The sequence below is a fragment of the Balaenoptera physalus genome (assembly GCF_965194825.1).
Source record: "Balaenoptera physalus genome assembly, chromosome: 11".
In the NCBI taxonomy this organism is placed as follows: domain Eukaryota; kingdom Metazoa; phylum Chordata; class Mammalia; order Artiodactyla; family Balaenopteridae; genus Balaenoptera; species Balaenoptera physalus.
Window position 1 is genome coordinate 79,674,478 of NC_138896.1, and position 19,343 is coordinate 79,693,820.

The 19,343-nt window shown below is 45.0% G+C and overlaps 1 protein-coding gene across 5 annotated transcripts in view; it reads right to left on the bottom strand.

The window, feature by feature from the left end:
- DNASE1L3 (deoxyribonuclease 1L3) overlaps positions 1-18,923 on the bottom strand; it is a 46,468-nt gene extending 27,545 nt beyond the window's left edge. For 3 of the 5 annotated variants that reach the window (XR_014250573.1, XR_014250574.1, XM_082412374.1), the window contains exons 1-5: positions 11,890-18,920; positions 7,288-7,376; positions 4,245-4,334; positions 3,558-3,670; positions 870-982 (exon numbers count right to left, since the gene is read on the bottom strand). Coding sequence is in view for 3 of the 5 variants with exons in the window: in XM_082412374.1 (XP_082268500.1) it covers positions 870-982; positions 3,558-3,670; positions 4,245-4,334; positions 7,288-7,376; positions 11,890-12,030 (546 nt within the window). In the remaining 2 variants the exon portion in view is untranslated. Of the gene's footprint in view, positions 1-869; positions 983-3,557; positions 3,671-4,244; positions 4,335-7,287; positions 7,377-11,889 lie in introns of all 5 variants that reach the window. The other 2 variants (XM_082412373.1, XM_082412372.1) reach the window with 2 other exon arrangements.
- Between the last annotated feature and the right edge of the window lie 420 nt (positions 18,924-19,343).

The following is a 19,343-nucleotide window of genomic DNA, read 5'->3' on the forward strand; positions in this document are numbered from 1 at the left end:
AATAATTGAAACCAAGAGGGATGGTGGATGTATTCCCCTTCTGTGAGAATAGCACCCCTAATTTCTCTGGGAAACTACCTCCCTCCTCCACCTTAGTCTGTGAGGTTGGGATAGAGCTGAAACAGACTTAACCAATCAGAGCATCTCAACCACCTGATCACAGTGATTGGTTCAGGGATGGACAAGTGACACAATCATAGCCAATGAGACTCAATCCCAGGGTATTTGTTGCATTGTGGGGCAGGAAATTTGTCAGTTGCTCTAGAAGCTGCTGGCGGCTCTCTTACCATCCCAAGGGTGGAGCCAGCCTGAGAATGGAGCCCACCCAGGGGAAAGGAAGGTCAAGAGATGGAGAGAGAGACAAGACAAGCCCTGATTACCTTGTCTGAGCCCTGGGTCCAGCTATGCCTGAACCAATAAATTGCTCTTCCTTTTCATGAGCCATTTTGAGATTCTGTCACTTGTAGCTGAAAGACTCCTGACCTCTCTTTGTCCTGACCTACTATTCTCAGTTGTGAAGTGGGAATGATCAAAATAGTTATCTCATCAGGCTATTCGGAGGATTAAATAAACTTGTCCATGTCCAGCCTTAGCATAGTGCCCGGCACCAGCTACTCATTCGCTCAGTGAATGTTGGTAGCCATTATTAGTGGAGCAGGGTATGAATTCCCAAGACCCACATGGATGGTACCCAGGCAGATTCAGCAGAAAGATATTTAGGGCTGAGGAAAGGCCTAAAATGAGGCTCTAAAGTGGTGGTGGTCTGCACAGGCCCTGCCTCCTCACCCTCCCTCAGAGTCACTCGTGCCTCTCAGGGACCAGATTCTGCCCCTGCAGATGGGAATCCAGCAGACACAGAGGGTCATCACCTCTGCCTTCCAGCGACGTTTCACATCCACATAGACATCAGCCAGCTCGTCAATCTCTTGAACGGATGTCTCAGGGGTGGTGTGCAGCGGAACAATCACGAAGTCCTTGACAGCTGAGGGACAGGAAAGAGGCGGAGGTCACACATTTCCTCTGGCAAGATTCCACGAACACTGCTTGAGGGAGACAGGCTGTCCCCCTAAAAGGCACGGACTGTGTCGTCTGGGGCCCCCCATTTCCAGAGGGTCCAGTGGTTGAGATTTGAATGATCTTAGGGTCATAAGGCAGCTATTCTCAGCACACGAAAGCCTCTTTTCTCCGACTCGCCCTGCGTGGCTAAGAGAAAGCTGGTAGACAGTGTTCCTCACTGGCATTGGGGGTGTTTTTATTTTCTCATTTTAAAAAACCCTGTATTTTCTATTTTTAAAAAATATGAAGGCTGTTTGGCTTTGTACTAAGAAAAAATGTTTTTTCTAATTAAAAAAATTGAGGCTTGTCAGTTTATACTCCTTTTGTAATCAGAAAAAAAAAAAAAAAGCCTGGAAAAGTTTATTTAAAAACACAAAGTGGTCCTTTGTGGAGTGTCTAAAATCCTCCCCCACCAGGAGGGACTGAGGAAGCCTGAGTGAGGGGATGTGGGCATCTTGCCCACCTGTGTCGTTCTGAATGCCTCCTCCTCGGGCTTTCCCTTGTTCTGTGCCTGGGTCCCCACTCCTACTCAGGAGCTGGGGGCTGTTGAGTGATCACTGCTCAAGTCCCACGGCAGGGAGTGGCAGCCTGTCCCCAGGACCACACCCTGGTCCAGCAGCCTGGCTCTCACTCTCCTCACTCCTCTCCACTCCCCAACCTCTTTTTGGTCCCCTAAACACCCCAGCTCCTTTCCCACCTCTGAGCTTGTGTGCTCACTGTGCCCTCCCTCCAGAATGCCTTTCCACCACCTCTCTGTGACTGGCTTCTTCGGGTCACAGCCGTTGTCACCTCCAAGGGGCCATCCCTGATTGCCCTGTCTAAGGTGGCCCCTCACCCCGCTATTCAGTGAACCCTGCTTACTGCCTTCATGCTCTGAAATTACCTGCTTGGCTCCTTAGTTTGGCCCACTGGAACCTAAGCTCTGTGAGAGCAGGCTTATCTGTCTTGTTCACCCTCTTGGCTCCAGCACCTACTAGCACCGTGCCCAGCACATTGGAGGTGCTCAGAAATGTTTGTTGATTGAATACATGAATGAATGAATGAGAGAATGAATGGAGGAAAGAAAAGGTAGATGAATGGCCAACTCCTTCATCTTTAATCCCAAACAGACGGGACATAAAGACCTTTCCTTGGGCAAGATAGAAGACTCCAGACATGACACAGCTGTAGTGCCATCCCAGCAGGGGTGAGTGTGTGCGGCAGAGGGGTAGGGAAGGGTGGAAGCTCCAGACAAACAGGTTTGTTCAGCAGTTCACAAAGGCTGAGGACTCTCCAGAGAAGAAATAATCATTTGGTGGGGAGGGCCTCTCCTAACACTGCCAGGTCAGCTAAATGTGAGTTGTGTGCATGACAAAGACGATTATTGAACATGCTCTCTGAAAGGCATTTCTTGCCCTCAATAGCCCCCATCTCCTCATTCTTTTTTGTTTTTTGTTTTTTTTCCTACTGGGAATTTCCTACCATTCTCCCATGTTTGTTTTCCTGAAATACTCTGCCCCTGAGCTAATTAACCCTCTGCCAAAATAGTGAACTTCATAGTTCAAGATGTTAATATTTGTGTAGTATAGATACAGGTGTTCATATGTACAGCTCTGCATATATTTATTTGGTCATTCTCTGTCTCCCCTGCTGCAACATAACTTCACAAGGGCAGGGACCTTTCGTCTGCCTTGTCCAGTGCCCAGAACAGAGCCTGACATGTAGTGGGTGTTGAAAAAATATTTGATTCTATATAGTTCCAGTCTATAAACCAAATTAATTCTTGACTGTCCATTGAGGGTTGCATGGTGGTAAAAAGTGTGGGCTCCTGAGATGCTAGTTTGAGTTGCAACCCTGGCTCGTCCACTTCAGTGACTGCTGGGTGACGTTGAATAAGTGACTCCATCTACTTGAACCTCAGTCTCTTCCAATGTAAAGTGGAGATAATCCTAGTTGCTACCTTGCAGGGTGTTGCAAAGATTACAGGAACCTGGCGCTAATCAGGGATCAATAATTGTTAGTGACTAATACAAGTACTATTGTTGTCAGAGATCAGGTTGCAGTCTTTTGGATTTCCTCTCCACCACCAGTCTGTGGGGGAGATTGCTCAGTGGGTACTGGAGGGACAGTGTGATTCTAGGTTGGGAGATCATCTTTGCTGGCCATTGCTCGAATTTTTCAAATGAAGGAATAGCTGTACTTGATTGGAACTAAGGGATTTTTGTAAATAATTTCCATCAGCCTAAATGCTCCAAAGAGAGTAAGGTTATCACTGATTCAAGAAAGTGGCTTCTTAGCTGAGGAAGTCTTGAGTCGTGGCATTCTGAGAACCCAGCCTGGTGTCATCAAACTATACTGCATCCTCTACATGCAAGTGTTAGAAGTTCTTAATGGTCATCTCAAGCCTGATGCCTCACTAAAGATGCTGTATAAACCCTGGGATCACAGCCCACACTCAGGGCTGCTGCCCGTTTATGGGATCGCTGGGGATATCAGGGGTGAGAGGGACCTGTGGGTCTCACCGGTGTGGGGTGACTGGAACCAGACCACAAAGGGTTCCCTGGAAAATACATGTGCATCGCCAGCCTGATAGTCATGGTAGAGGTAGCTTGCTTTCACAGACACTAGCTTTTCCCTAGAAGAAAAAAAAAAAAAAAAGAAAGTCATCCCAGGTGAGTTGCTTGTCTTCTTACTTCTTTCAAGAAGCAGAGACGTAGGTTCTCACAGCTCTGTTGGCCTCCTCTGCAGGCTTGGGCACTGGAAAGGATCTTTTGCCTGAGAACAAGGCTCAGTCAAGTCTTCTCAAGGACCAGAGCCCTTTGGGAGCTGAAGATCTGAGCAATACTAGTTATCTAGGGGACTCACAACTTAAAGGTCAGACTCACAACAAATTATTAGTAGGAAGAAGATGAGAATGTGAAGTCCCAGAGCAGCCATGCTGGGCAACTCAGGTTTCCATCCCCAGCCAGGACTTGACCATGAAGAATAAAGAACTCTTCACTCTCCTGACCAGGTCACTGAGTCAACCAGTAGATTAGTTTTGAAGAGTTAATACTTTGCATCAGCCCTGATTTTGACAGCAAATTATTTCGATCAATATTGAGAACTGGTTAGAGATCCAAATTTGGTTTTAAAGAAAAGATTTTGATTCTATTCACGGTCATAATTGATAAGTGAACCATGTTCCAGGAGGCATAATTTATACTTACTTATAGAGAAAGGCATACTGTTCTTTGTATGTGTTTCTTCCAAGACGAGAGCTAATCACATAGTTATATGTTTTGCCTCTTCTTGAATTTCTGGAAGACAAAAAAGAGTTTACATTGCATCTTAAAGAACAAACATTTCTCTACTGCCTAGGTTCCCCTCCTTCCTGTCTGCCTCTGTATCTCCCGTGACGTCACGTAGGAGGGCTTCTGTTCATCATAAGCTTTGAGTCTTATAAGAAGGGCCACCATTGACTGGGACTGTTAACATCTACCAGGATCTTTACCGCCGTTATTTCCTGTTCTTATAAGGTGGGTACTGTCGTTACTCCATTTTTATAATTTGCAAGTACAAAGCTGGGATTTGAACTCAGATCCTACTCACCCCCAAATCCACCTGCTTTGGCCTGTACCTGTGGGACACCACTGAGACCGTAAAAGATTCAGGCCACGATCAGCCCCAAACACTGTTCTGGCCCATGGCTGGGCTGCACCTCATACTTCCTGGTCGAGTATACCTCACCAGGTCACCCTGTCCATGCACCACTCCTGAGCATTTATCACATGCAGGATTCCCAGTAACATTTTTTTGGACATTCTCTTCTGCTCTGAAAACCCCCAGGCATTTTCTCACAAGTCCTGGAACTATGATTCCAAATCAAGCTATTGTTTCTGTCCTGGGGGCTGAGAATACTGTGTGAAGTCCCATTGATCCTACCCCTCACCCTTATCAGGGAAACTTGACTCTCAGATGTGTTGAAAAAACTTGCTGATAACTCCACCCTGGGCAGAGCCTGACGCGGTTCTACTTCATCTTCCCACGAGAAGATCTGGGGCATGTCTAAGCTGTGGCATACTCTCAGGTTCCGTTGGAAAAAAGCAGAGTGTTTAGGGGCCAACTTAGACCCTACAGAAATTCCTGGGAATGAATATTCTAAGGCAGATCTGGTCATGGGAGCCCCAGGAGTGCAGACTGTGGATTCTGCTGGGCTTCCAGTTTGGGAAGGCTGGCCCTGTTCTGAATCTAGCCTTGCCAAGTCCTGGGTTGGCAAACTATTCGCAATGACTCAGCTGTGAAGTGACAAAGGCCCCTCCTGGCTTACAGGGAATCAGGAGACAAACAGGCCTGGCTCTGCCTGGAATCCATGGCACAGTCTAGGGAGGTTGGGGAGAACCGAGACCACTGGGGGTGGGAGGACTTAATCCAGACCAACTGCGGGCAGGTGCCTGGAGCCCCCGTCCCCTCCGTCCCCCATAATTCTGAAAACTGGCCAGGGCCACTCCAAGGATGGCTGAGGGGGCTCAGAATAGAACATTGGCCTTGGAGGCAGACACGACCCAGGTTCAAAGGTAGGTTTGGCCATTTACTGCCTGGGTGACCTTGGGCAGGTCCCTGCTCTCTGTGCCTCAGTCCCTCAGCTATAAGGGAAGCAGTAACGGTACCTACTCTACAGGTTGTTGTGGGGAGGAAATGAAATAGCACATGTAAATTGATTAACAGGATGCCTGGCAACTGTGATACCCTGGTTAGGGTATTAAAGGTAGCTGTTTCTTACGGCCCTCTGGACCATCACCTGCCATTGCAATTCCCTTACTTTGACTAGTAATGAACATCCCAACGTTTAGTCGCCACTGCTCCATACCAGGCACAGCTCAACCACTTACATGCATGATTAAATTTAATTATCGCCATGTCCCAGGAAGGAAGATGGTGGGTTCTATTATTATCTCCATTTACAGATGGGGAAAATGAGGTACAGTGAGGTTCAGTAACTTGCCCTTCGTGGCAAAGCCAGAATCCAAACCCAAGTGGTCTGAGCTTGGGTTATAATATAATATAATAATGGCCAGATATCACTGTTTTTTCAATCTGAATGGGGGGGGTACAGGGCTGTTTGTTATCTCCTCTGTGCTTTTAACTATGTTTAAAATATTTAAAATATTTCATAAGAAAAGGGAAGGGGGAGTGTAACATGCTCATTGTAGAAAATTCGGAAAATACAGAAAATATATAGAAGAAGAAATCACATTAAATTCCTTGTAAATTTGTACCACTGTCCACATTTTGGTTCATTGCCTTTGAATCTTTTATATGTTTTTTGTTTCGTTTTGCTTTTTTACATAATTGAACTTGGTACCTATTGTATACTCTATTGTTTAATCTTATATCTACAAAAGAAACATTATATTAGAAGTTTTAAGAAATCAGTGTGTCTCAGAATTAATAGACGGGGGCCCTTGAATATGCATTTTTAACTCACTCTGGGGTGATTATTCTTTGAGAAATAAATCATAAATATAACCCAATATCATTTAAAGCTACTCGAGGATATTCATTTATAAAATTTTAATTTATAAAGTCAATTCAGAATTTTTGTCAAATATTCAAATCATACAGAAGTATATAAAATAAAAAGCAAATGTTCCCCATTTTCTTCTCACACCCCTTCCACAATGGTCCTCCGATCATACCCACCACCACCCCAGAAGTAACCACTATTAACAGTTTGAGCACGTCCTTCCTGTCTTTTATGCCGACGCAAACTCAAGCACACCCTCATTCATATATGATGTAGTGTGACTACTAAAATGGGCTCTTCTACCTACAATTCTGAACTTGCTTTTTTTACATATATGGTAGCCATCTTTCCATGCTGGAATATTTAGCTCTAACCTATTCTGTGGTAACCATGACTTTTAATCGCTACATAATATTCCAGCCTGTGGGCATATCATGATTTCATATTTGCGCGCAATCTTTTCTTTGTAACAGTACTTCTCAGCTCAGCCTCTAGTCTGTTTCTTTCATTTCTCTCGGTCCTGACTCCTCACCCATTTCCCTCTTTTGCTTTATCATGTTAAAACTAGCTGGTTGAACGTTCTCAGGACGATGGTTAATAAAGTTGAAAGCCTGGGCAGTGTTGGCCACGTGACCTGGTGGTCTGGGTCAGTGTTGGCTCTCACACTAGTTTCAGTTCCCAGGGACTTTCAGATGCCCTTGCACCTGGCTTTGAGCCGACAGAGCATCCAGGGGCCCTGTCTTTACCCGTTCAGTCTCTCCATCAGTGTGGGACAGATTATGTTGTTTCTGTCCTTGATTTCCATCAGGAGTATGATGTCACAGCGTTTGATGACCTGCAGAGAGAGAATTCCCAGGGGTGTGAGGCCATTTACTACAAATAATGAAATCTTTTATTGGGCACTTACTATAACATAACATACTATGTTGCTATTTTTTTTTAATTGAAGTATAGTTGATTTACAGTGTTGTGTTAATTTCTGCTGTACAGCAAAGTGACTCAATTATACATATATATACATTCTTTTTTTTATACTTTCTTTTTAATATTCTTTTCCATTATGGTTTGTCCCAGGACATTGACTATAGTTCCCTGTGCTATACAGTAGGACCTTGTTGTCCATCCATTCTATATGTAATAGTCTGCATCTACTAACCTCAAACTCCCACTCATTTCTCCCCTTCCCTCTCCCCCTTGGCAAACACAAGTCTGTTCTTTATGTATGTAAGTCTGTTTCTGCTTCATAGATAGGTTCATTTGTGTCATAGTTTAGATTCCACATATAAGTGATATCATATGGTATTTGTCTTTCTCCTTCTGACTTACTTCACTTCATATGATAATCTCTAGTTACACCCATGTTGCTGCAAATGGCATTATTTCATTCCTTTTTATGGCTGAGTAGTATTCCATTGTGTATATGTATTCAATACCTCATCTTCTTCATCCATTCATCTGTTCTTGGATGTTTAGGGTGTTTCCATGTCCTGGCTATTGTGAATAGTGCTGCTATGAACATAGGGGTGCATGTATCTTTTTGAATGATAGTTTTGTCTGGATATATGTCCAGGAGTGGGATTGCTGGATCATATGGTAATTCTGTTTTTACTTTTCTGAGGAACTTCCATACTGTTTTCTACAGTGGCGGCACCAATTTACATTCCCACAACAGTGTAGGAGGGTTCCCTTTTCTCCACGCCCTCTCTAGCATTTATTATTTGTAGACTTTTTAATGATGGTCATTCTGACTGGTGTGAGGTCATACCTCATTGTAGTTTTGATTTGCATTTCTCTAATAATTAGCGATGCTGAGCATCTTTTCATGTGCCTATTGGCCATCTGTACATCTTTTTTGGAGAAATGTCTACTTAGGTCTTCTGCCCATTTTTCGATTGGGTTGTTTGTTTTTTTATTGTTGGGCACTGTGTTTTAAGTATCAAATTGCATGCTTTGTTAAATTAACTAACTTCTCTGAAATAAATGATGGACTCCCTGAGGAAAGTACTATTATCATGTCCATTTTAAAGACAAAGAGCCTGAGGTTCTTTCTGGGAAAGCTGAGATACTATCCAAAGTCACCCAGCTAGAAAGTGGCTAGGCAGAATGTGAACCTAGGCAACCCAAGTCCAGAACCCAGGGTCATGACCCCTGCACGTCCTACTTCTTGGCTTTGCTTGAATAATTACAATAATAATAATAGTAAATATTTATTAAACCCTTAGTAAGTGAAGAATACCAGGCTGGATACTGCAGAAATAAAGAGGTATAATTATAATGTTAGTAACTGTAAGAGATAACATTTACTGTGAGCCTACTCTGAGCCTCACCAACCCTATCAGATGACTACGATTTTTAGCTCATTAAGCATAGGAGGAAACCACACTCAGAGTGATTGAGTAACTAGTTTAAAGTCACACAGCCGGTATAGGTGGTAGAGTAGGATTTGAACTCAGGTTTACATGACTGCAAAGCCCAGCATGCTAAGCTATTAAAATATAGTTCCGCCCTCAAAGACTCATTATCAGTGAGAGAGACAAATGCAAAGAGCTAGCTACAATGAGAGGCAAGTGAAAGTTGTGCTAAATAAAAGTCAGAGCTGTGAGAGTGTTGAGGAATAATTAATTACATCTGCCCAGAGGATCAGGAAAGTCTCCAAGGAGGAGGAGGCATTTGAAAAGGCCCTGAGAGGTGAGGAAGAACTCAGTAAAAATTCAGGAGAGGCTCCTTCAGGGCGAGCAATAACCTAGAAACCAGGGTGCAGACCAAGCCAAAGCCCATTAGAGACGACAGGGACCTTTCTGTGTATGGGGTCCTGGTGGGCTGGAATTTGTCGCTCAAGGACAGGGTATCCCCAGTGTTAATTTCGTCCTCTCCAAAGACATGGAGCGGGGGGATTATGCCACTGGTCCTGTTTCCAGAGCACATATATGTTCCAGTTTCCTCTCCAAGAAGGGCATAGAAGAGAGAGCCACCAGTACTGGTCTGTGCAGCCATTAAGAAGTGCTGGGGGCTGAGGATGCACCTGTGTAGTGACAGAGGAGGAAGACTATGTCCAAGTCTGGATCCTTCCATCCATAGGCTTGCATTATATACCCTGAGAAGCCATAATTCAAGAAGAGTTATATAGCACAGAGTTCATTGCAGCTCTATTTACAATAGCCAGGACATGGAAGCAACCTAAGTGTCCATCACCAGCTGAATGGATAAAGAAGATATGGCACATATATACAGTGGAATATTACTCAGCCATAAAAAGAAACAAAATCGAGTTGTTTGTAGTGAGGTGGATGGACCTAGAGCCTGTCATACAGAGTGAAGTAAGTCAGAAAGAGAAAAACAAATACCATATGCTAACATATATGGAATCTAAAAAAAAAAAAAAAGGTTATGAAGAACCTAGGGGCAGGACAGGAATAAAGATGCAGACGTAGAGAATGGACTTGAGGACACGGGGTGGGGGAAGGGTAAGCTGGGATGAAGTGAGAGAGTGGCATGGACACATATACACTACCAAATGTAAAGTAGATAGCTAGTGGGAAGCAGCCGCATAGCACAGGGAGATCAGCTCGGTGCTTTGTGACCACCTAGAGGGGTGGGATAGGGAGGGTAGGAGGGAGACGCAAGAGGGAGGGGATATGGGGATATATGTATATATATAGCTGATTCACTTTGTTAATACAGCAGAAACTAACACACCATTGTAAAGCAATTATACTCCAATAAAGATGTTAAAAAAAAAAATAGGCTTGCATTTCATGGCATCAGCCTTGCAGGGTTCACCAAGGAGAGCTGGGTCCTGGTCATCCAGCCAGCCTGCTGATTTAGTCACTTATCACTGTCAGATCTTTCTGGAAGACATTTTAGAATATGTATCAAAAGCCTTAAAAAAATGCATTAATCCTTTGGTCTAGTTTTCCCACTTTGAGGAATGTTTTCCATTGTAAAAAGGTATCTACTACTTCTCTACACCTCAGTTTCCTCATCTATAAATTGGCATAATGATAGTCATTCCCTCACAGGATCGCTAGAGGACAGATGGATACTTAGAGCAGTGCCAGCCATATAGGAGGCAAACAACAAAGTATTGTTATTATTATTACTTACACAGATCAAAGAGGAAGATGCATTGCAACAGAAAAATTGGAAACAACCTAAGCATCCCCAGATAAGAAAGCATTAAATGAAACATGTTGCAAACACAGCATAAGGCATTAAAAGTTGTGTTTTAAAAGAATATTAATAACATGTGAAATACTTCTCATATAAAAGCAGAATACAAAACTGATGATATAGGGTGTCTCCATGCTGCAAAATAGATGCAGATTTATGTATTTATTTTTGCGTAGAAAAATGCCCACAACAAAGTTACCCAAGTACCAACAACTGTTATCGTCAAGTGATAGGATACTTCTTTATATGTTTCTGTATTTTCAAAATAGTCCATAATGACTATTTTTAATTTAATAAAATTAATTTGTAAATTATAAGTTTATAATTTAAAAATTATACCTTTATAATTTTATAAAATTAAGCTGTTATTAAGAAAGAAAACTGCTTTATGAGGAAGGAATTGCGGGTGAAGAGGTGATGACCAATATTTATGAAGACATGACAGGTGTGATCATAGCTTATTTAACGTAAGTTAAATGAGTTGTCTTATATAAAGCGTCTACAGTGCCTGGCATATAGTGGGCTTAGCGAAGGCTTTATAAACATTAGCTCTTATCATGGACTCATTACATTTTCACAATAACCCTGTGCTGCATTTACATTTCACAATAACCCTTTCTTGCTGAAAGGCACGGGGGGCTCAGGGAGGAGAAAGGCCGTCCGGAGCCGGCGCACCTGGCTGCCAGGTGGAAGCTGAACCCAGGGCTCCTGGCGCTCCCACCAGAATGTGGTGCCTCTGGGGTTTTCTAAGGTAATAAAACCCAGAGTCCTGGGAAAGGTTTCAGCTCCAGCATCAAAAATAAATTAACCACTAAATAAAGAGAGTCAACTGACTCCAGAGGAATGTGAGCAGAGTCCCAAGACATTGGTCAGATTACCCAAGGAAAGTCTTATCTAAGTGGGGAGAAAGATTAGAATTGGAATTTGGGATAAGGTTGATGGCTGGAGGGGGAGAGAACGAGGAAGAAAGCGGGGGGGCGTAGAGGGAGATAGGGCGCGCACACACACATACGCACACACACACATACACACGCGTGCACACACACACACACGCACACGCTACCTTCACCCTAGGGACTAACTTCAGTTAAATTCCTCCTGAGTCTCTTAAAGTCTGAAAGCTGTAGAGAGAGTGTGAAGGGTGTCCAGCGATCCTTCTGACAGGAAGGGGGGCTCACCTTCACAATGACATCCATGGCATTACAGTTTGCCTTCTTGGATTCCCCAAAGGACCTCACATTAAAGGAGCAGATCCTCAGGGCCAGGGCGCTGTGGGTGGAGAGGAGGAGAAGCAGCAGGGAGGCCAGCGGCAGAGGCATCCCGGGCTCCTCTGGCTTCAGGGCTTGAAGAGAGGACAGCAGTGTCTGGAGAGCGGGCTCCTGGCCACCGCCTCAGGCTCAGCTGACTTGTTAAGCCTGCAGATAACAGGAATTACTGGATTCCTTGTTGCTGCTTTCACTTCTCTGAGGAACTGAAGATCATGGGTTTCATTCCGCAGGGAAATGAAGGAAATGAGCTACTTTTTGGGATCCCTTGTTTTTGTCACTCGGGTGAGGAAACTGGTCAGTTTAATCTAGGCACCAGTCTCTGCAAAGTCACTCTTAACCCAGCTGGAAGCCAGCTGTGACATCTGGTCATCTCTGCTGTGGTCACATACCATGTACCTTTTCCTGGAAATTGATGAACTCGGAAATGGTCCACCCCAGAGGGCACCTGGGGTGTAGAGCCTTCTGCAGGGGGGAAGGGGCGGGGCAGGGTCAGTGGGAAATTCTGCCAGATTTTCTGCCATCACTGGGACTTGGCAGCTAGCTATCCCTGGACACACCGAGATTCCAGCTCACCAACGACACTGATGGGCATAATTAAGATAGAGTCTGGTTTGTTTCTTTTTAAATTAAATTAAATTTATTTATTTATTTATTTATTTATGGCTGTGTTGCATCTTCGTTGCTGCGAGCGGGGGCTATTCTTCATTGCGGTACATGGGCTTCTCTTTGTGGTGGCTTCTCGTTGCAGAGCACAGGCTCTAGGTACGGAGGCTTCAGTAGCTGTGGCACGTGGGCTCAGTAGTTGTGGTTCGCAGGCTCTAGAGCACAGGCTCAGTAGTTGGGGCACACGGGCTTAGTTGCTCCATGGCATGTGGGATCTTCCCAGACCAGGGTTTGAACCCGTGTCCCCTGCATTGGCAGGCGGATTCTTAAGCACTGCGCCACCAGGGAAGCCCCTGGCAGGCAGATTCTAAACCACTGTGCCACCAGGGAAGTCCAAGTCTGGTTTGAATTACATAATTTTTAAGGCAAGTTTTGTTGTGTACAGTTTAACATACCAAGTACTCGCAGTGTGTTGCCAGGAAAAGCAGTTGCTTGTCTGCTGGGATGGGTCAACTACCCTTGCACTTAAGCCCCTGGAGAGATCCATGATTCAACCTGGTATTATTTAATGTTTATGAGAGAGAGTTGTGTGGCCCCAAGAAAGGAAGGTTTTGCAAGAATTGTAGGATTTCAGTCCAAGTAAAATAGCTTTTAGAGCTTTGGGCAGGAAGATAGGAAGATCTGAAAAGCAAAAGAAGTACAAAATCAAATCAAGTTATAAACCCAAGTAGGATTTGCAGACTTTGGCAAGGAAAATTCTTCTGCGAAGAGGGGAGGTAATGAGAATAACTTGAAACCAAGCGTTGGGATCTCCGGACTACCCCCTCCTGAAGTGATGGGCATGTGGTCACAGCCACCGGGAAAAGCGTGCAGGTATCGCCAACATACATCCGGTCAGCATCCTGGATGAAATCTGTGGCCAGGTATGCCCAGGCATTCTAAGGAGATAATCCCAAATAGTACATGAAAGGAAGTAATGGCTTCCTGAGCTCATGGGGATGTGAATCTCCCTCTTGGCCACAGGCCAGGCCTTAAGCCTGGTTGAGTCACTGGTGAAAAGCTGGTGGTGATTGTCCTTCCTGGTGAGTGGGCATCTTCTGACCAGAGGAATATTTAGAAGTCAGTGTGGTACACATTTTTTGTGTCTTTCAAGAAGGAATTTGTACATATGTGGTTTTTATGATCTTGTAACATATGAGAGATTTTGACCTATTAAATTGGCAATCTGGTAATCCCAACATAAAATGTGCAATTGAGGGAATCTTTTTAGATTTGTAACTTTAAGTTGAAACCTTACTAAGTTTCTGTACAGTTGTGGAACATTTATAAGAATTTTGGGTTAACAGTGTTTTATAAGTTTAATTTTTTTAGACTTAGAATTACTTAGCATTAAAAAGGATGGTTTTTTTGTTAGTTCAGAAAACTGAAGAACTTTACAAGGAAATAGGTGTATAAAAGAAGTTTAAAATGTTTGTAAATGGGTCCATAACCTTTAGGGGTAATTATTTAAGTTTGTTGGATGTAGAGTTGCCAGATTTAGCAAATAAAAATACAGAACACGAGATCAATTTGAATTTTAGATCATTCAAATTTAATTGGGCATCCTGTATTTTATCTGGCAATACCAACTGGACTTATAAAAGGAATAAAAACTTTTTTTTTAGATTTATTAATTATTTATTTATTTAATTTATTTTTGTCTGTGTCAGGTCTTAGTTGCGGCACGCGGGCTCTTCGTTGAGGCACACGGGCTTCTCTCTGGTTGTGGCTTGCAGGTTTTCTCTTCTCTAGTTGTAGTGCATGGGCTTCAGGGCGCGTGGGCTCCGTAGTTGTGGCGTGCAGGTTTCAGAGCATGTGCGCTCTGTAGTTTGCAACATGCAGGCTCTCTAGTTGAAATGCGCGTCCCCTGCATTGTAAGGCGGATTCTTTACCCTGGACCACGAGGGAAGTCCCAGGAATAAAAACTTTTATAAGCTGAACTCAAAAGCATGACACTGTCTAAGGCAATAACCACCCTGTCAGGGTCCTGGGAAAGGTTTTAATTCCCAGCATCAAAAATAACCTAAACTATAGGATGAGTGAGTCAATTAATGTTTTTGAATTTTTTTTTTAAATCATTTGTGCAATTCACAGCACTTTTTTTTTTTAATAGCTACTTTTATTTATTTATTTATTTATTTATTTATTTGGCTGTGTTGGGTCTTCGTTTCGTGCGAGGGCTTTCTCTAGTTGCGGCAAGCGGGGGCCACTCTTCATCGCGGTGCGCAGGCCTTTCACTATCGCGGCCCCTCCCGTTCCGGGGCACAGGCTCCAGACGCGCAGGCTCAGTAGTTGTCGGTCACGGGCCCAGTTGCTCTGCGGCATGTGGGATCTTCCCAGACCAGGACTCGAACCCGTGTCCCCTGCATTAGCAGGCAGGTTCTCAACCACTGCGCCACCAGGGACGCCCCGGTGTTTTTGAATTTTTAAGTTTGATAATTTGAATATTAATTTGAAAAATAAAGGAACCTCTGATTAGTGGTTTCTATATATAGAAACTGCCCTTGAGGACTTCAAAAAAATCACATGAACAGACGGAAGAGATTGACCCCGTTCTGTAATTAGCACATTGACTGCATGGACTTGAACTGTTTTTTAAAAAGTGCCTGGATTCTGGAAGTAAAATCCTAAGAGTCAGATTTAACTGAATCCAGCTAAGTGCAGGGGCTTTGCTGAGTGCTTTCTGTTTCATCTCACTTAACACTCCCGCAGGTCCTTATTGTGGTCCCTCCATTTTGCAGATGAGTAAACTGAGGCTTGTGCCCAAGGATACACAGCTAGCATGTTGCAGAGCTGGGATTCAATCCCGGTCACTCTGACTCCGGGTCAGCCTTCCCCCCCGCCAAACCAGGCACACCACACCTCAATGAGAAATCTGCAGGACTTCCCTGGTGGCGCAGTGGTTAAGAATCCGCCTGCCAATGCAGGGGACATGGGTTCGAGCCCTGGTCCAGGAAGATCCCACATGCCGCAGAGCAACTAAGCCCACATGCCGCAACTACTGCGCCTGCGCTCTACAGCCTGAGAGCCACAGCTACTGAGCCCACGCACCGCAACTACTGAAGCCCTCACGCCTAGAGCCGGTGCTCCACAACAAGAGAAGCCACCGCAGTGAGGAGCCCGCGCACCGCAACTAGCGAAAGCCTGCGTGCAGCAATGAAGACCTAATGCAGCCAGGCAGTGAGGAGATAAAAGAGAACTTCCACTTTTTATTGTATACACTTGGGTGTTGTTTGAAATTTTTTTTTAACAAAAACATGTACTTGTTTAGTTATTAGAAAAATAAAGTGCTAAAAGCTTTTTATTCTTTTAAGCTGATTAAACAATGCCCATGCCAGCACGTCCTTCTGTGCCAGCTTAGCCTCAGGCAGCTGTCACCCAGCCCCAGGAGTCACTGATAATGTGAGGGGCTGGAGCGACAAGGCTGCACTGGTGGCCCAGGGACAGCAGAAACCCTCTGCTCCTCCTTCTGTCCGGCTTCCTTGTTGGGAATTGGGAGTTTGAGACAATCTCTTCCGGAAGCCTGGAGCCTGGAAGGAAAGGCAGGCACTGACCTGACCCACACTGAACGCTCTGAGGTGTCCTTCCTTCTGCCATTTAGCGGCTATGGATGACATTTCCTGTGGCATGAACTTCCAAACACTAGTCTGTAAGATGCTCCTGAAAAAAAGGATACACATATATTGGAGATTTATAATGCACATTAGCATATTAATGCTAATATTAAATGCTGAAAAGTCCTGTCCTAAACAAAGCTGCTTGACTATGTTGGAACAGTATGTCCGGAATTTATTGTCCATGGAACACTTTTCTTCACATAATTCCTTTTAGTATCTTGAGCTATGTCCACCTTGGGAAACACCATCCTGATTGAGCAGGGACAGTCTGATGCCCTCAAAGCCTTAAGCTCTAGTCCTTGTCAATCGTCCCTACTGAAGAGTCCCAGGTATGTCATATGAGTGGGCAGACATGAGGATCAGGAGTTGAGATGCATGGCCCCAGACACCACAGGCAGCCACAGCCATTCACCATGGGCGCTGGTGGGGCAAGAGTCAGTGGAGGACAAAGGGTACCTCAGAATTTGAGGAAGGCAAGATGGGGATTCCGGGGGGCGCGAAAGTATCACAGGCTGAGTTACCCAAAAGCAACAAAAAGAAACAAGGGGCCTGGGGCATCCCTGGCTGTCCAGTGGTTAAGACTCCACCCTTCTGCTGCAGTGGGCACAGGTTGGATCCCTGGTCGGGGAAGTTCCCTGAAAAAAAAAAAAAAAAGAAAAAGAAACAAGGGGCCCGTAGGAAAGTTTCCATTATTGGCAGGGGATGAAGTGCATAACTCAGGACAGGTGTTTCCAGTGACTGATGCCATTCCGTGTGTAATAAGGAGTGAGCCCTAGCAATAATCTTGTAATAAATGCAAATTGCCTTAGTCATTAAGTTTCGCAACCAGCTTGGCGTTTGGAGCAGGGGAGGTGCATTATTTAAGGTTGCGTAATTGTGACAGATCTCACCTTTGTATGATGGTTTCCAACTGATGAAGCAGGCTCTGGTTTGACCTCAAGCAGCATCTTCCACAAGGGGCTGTGTCTGGACCTCAAGCGGGTTGCTCTCTGAAGGCAGTCACTGCTCTGACTAGAGCCCTTCAAAGGCTCTTTATTTGGCATAAAGACCAAACTCCTTATTGTGGCCTCTACCTACCCACCCCTTCAAGGTCACATCCTCTATTCTCTTCTTCTTCCCCCGCTGGCCTCCCCTCACACTGCTTGGCTTTCAGTTCCTGCCTCAGAGCCTTTGCATGGCTGTTCCCTCCACCTGCAAGGCTCTTCCTTCCTCCCACCTCCAAGTCTCAGCTTCAATGCCACTCTCTCCCTGGGCCCCCTCAGCCCATCAGGGGCTTCCCTCTTACTCTCTTTTCATGGAGCCCAGGTCTTTGCTTCATGGCGTGTGTGATGATGTATTATTGTCTACGAGCTTGTGTGCTGTCTAATGTCCATCCACCCCCGACCCCTGACAGCTCACGCCGGCAGGGACATATATGTGCGTCTGTGCTGCCCAGGACAGGACTGGGCATGTAGCAGGTGCTCAGTAAATCATTGTTGAATGCATGATGTGATGCTGTGACTGACTCCAGAGCCTAGCTTCTCGACCACCTGAGAAGTTGCTGAGCCAGGGGAACTCAAGTCCCTGGATAACCGAGGGAGACCCCAGGCCACTGAGACAAAAGAAATAATAACAGAAACCACTGCAGGCCATCTGCCTTTCTCGGAGCACTAGGTGCTAAGTTCTCACTTAACTCCCTGACCTTGGGAGCGGAGCAGGGAGCAGGCTTCTCACTCTCGGCACTGATGACATTTGGGGCCAGATAATTCTTTGTTGTGGGGACTGCCCCATGCATTGTAGGATGTTTAGCAGCATTCTTAGCCTCTACCCGCTAGATGCCCTTAGCAACCCCCTAGTAATGACCACCAAAAATGTCTCCAGACATTGCCAAATGCCCCCGTGAGGGTGGAGATCACCCCATGTTGAGAATGCTGGTGTGGAGGTTAAAGCATACGCACTTCCATTTACGGCTGTTCAACCTCGGGCAAGTGTCTAAACTTCTCCGTGCCCATTTCCTCGCTTTTGAAAATGGGGGTAATAATAGCTCTTACATGGTAGAGCTGTGAAGATTTAGTGAGTTAGGGGTATTTAGTGGCCCTTAGGGGTATTCAGTTAGGGTGATATTCTGTCTTCAGAATAAACTGTGCAAAGAAGGGATTGCCATCCCCATTTTACAGATGAGAAAATTGAGAGAGGTAATGAAGTCAGGCCCCAGTTGCTGACTGTGAAGTGACATCAAAGGCAGGAATTTGGGTTCTCAGGATTAATTCCCTTTGCCAGATCTTCATGGGTACAAAATGGCCCATTAACTCTAGACCTCATCTGACCAATTGCAAACTCTGAGCTGGTGGTGTTGTATTTAATGGGTTAGATCTGCCAGGGTGGGACTAGGGTGAGGCAAATGAGACACTGGCCTTGGGTGTGAACTTTAAGGGGGTGCCAAACAACTCAGTAATCAAGATAAATAGTATTTTATGAAATAGTTTGAATAATTATTCAAATTAATGCAGAAACATCCATAATGAACAAAGTATCAAAATCTTAAATAAAGACAAGATCCAGCTCTGCATTTTCATGAGTCTGCCTCATTCACCTCACCCTAATTCTACCCCTGGGACCTGCAGATCTGTGCAACCACTCAGTGGCACACTTGGCGGGAAGGATGACATTGGAGAAAACAGCACCCTCTTCTGACTGGTAGTGAACACTGCTCCTTTTCTGAGGAGCCAAGTTCACCTTTCTTGCCCCTTGAAGCAGCATCCCCATGGTAGAAGAGTCTCTTCGGACACCACAGTGCTTTTCGCCCTGACCCCTTCATGAGGCATCTAGATTAAAAGGTTACAGGCAGGTCAAATGATGCCGTTGGAGCCCCCAGCCCACCACTTCCCACTGGCCTCTGCCCTGCGCTGGATCGGTTGCCTTTCTCATTAACACCTGTGCAGACATGCCCAGTGACCTGTCTCCACTTCTAGGGAAGATTCTAAAGCTGCCCGTTAATAGAAAGTAAGCTTTTCGGGCTCACCAGGAAAAGGGACGGTGAAGAAACAGAACCAAGAGGCTACTCACAGCTGCTGACTAGCGAGCAGGGAGCGGACTGTTTCTGTAACTGCACAGTTTCTTCTTCTT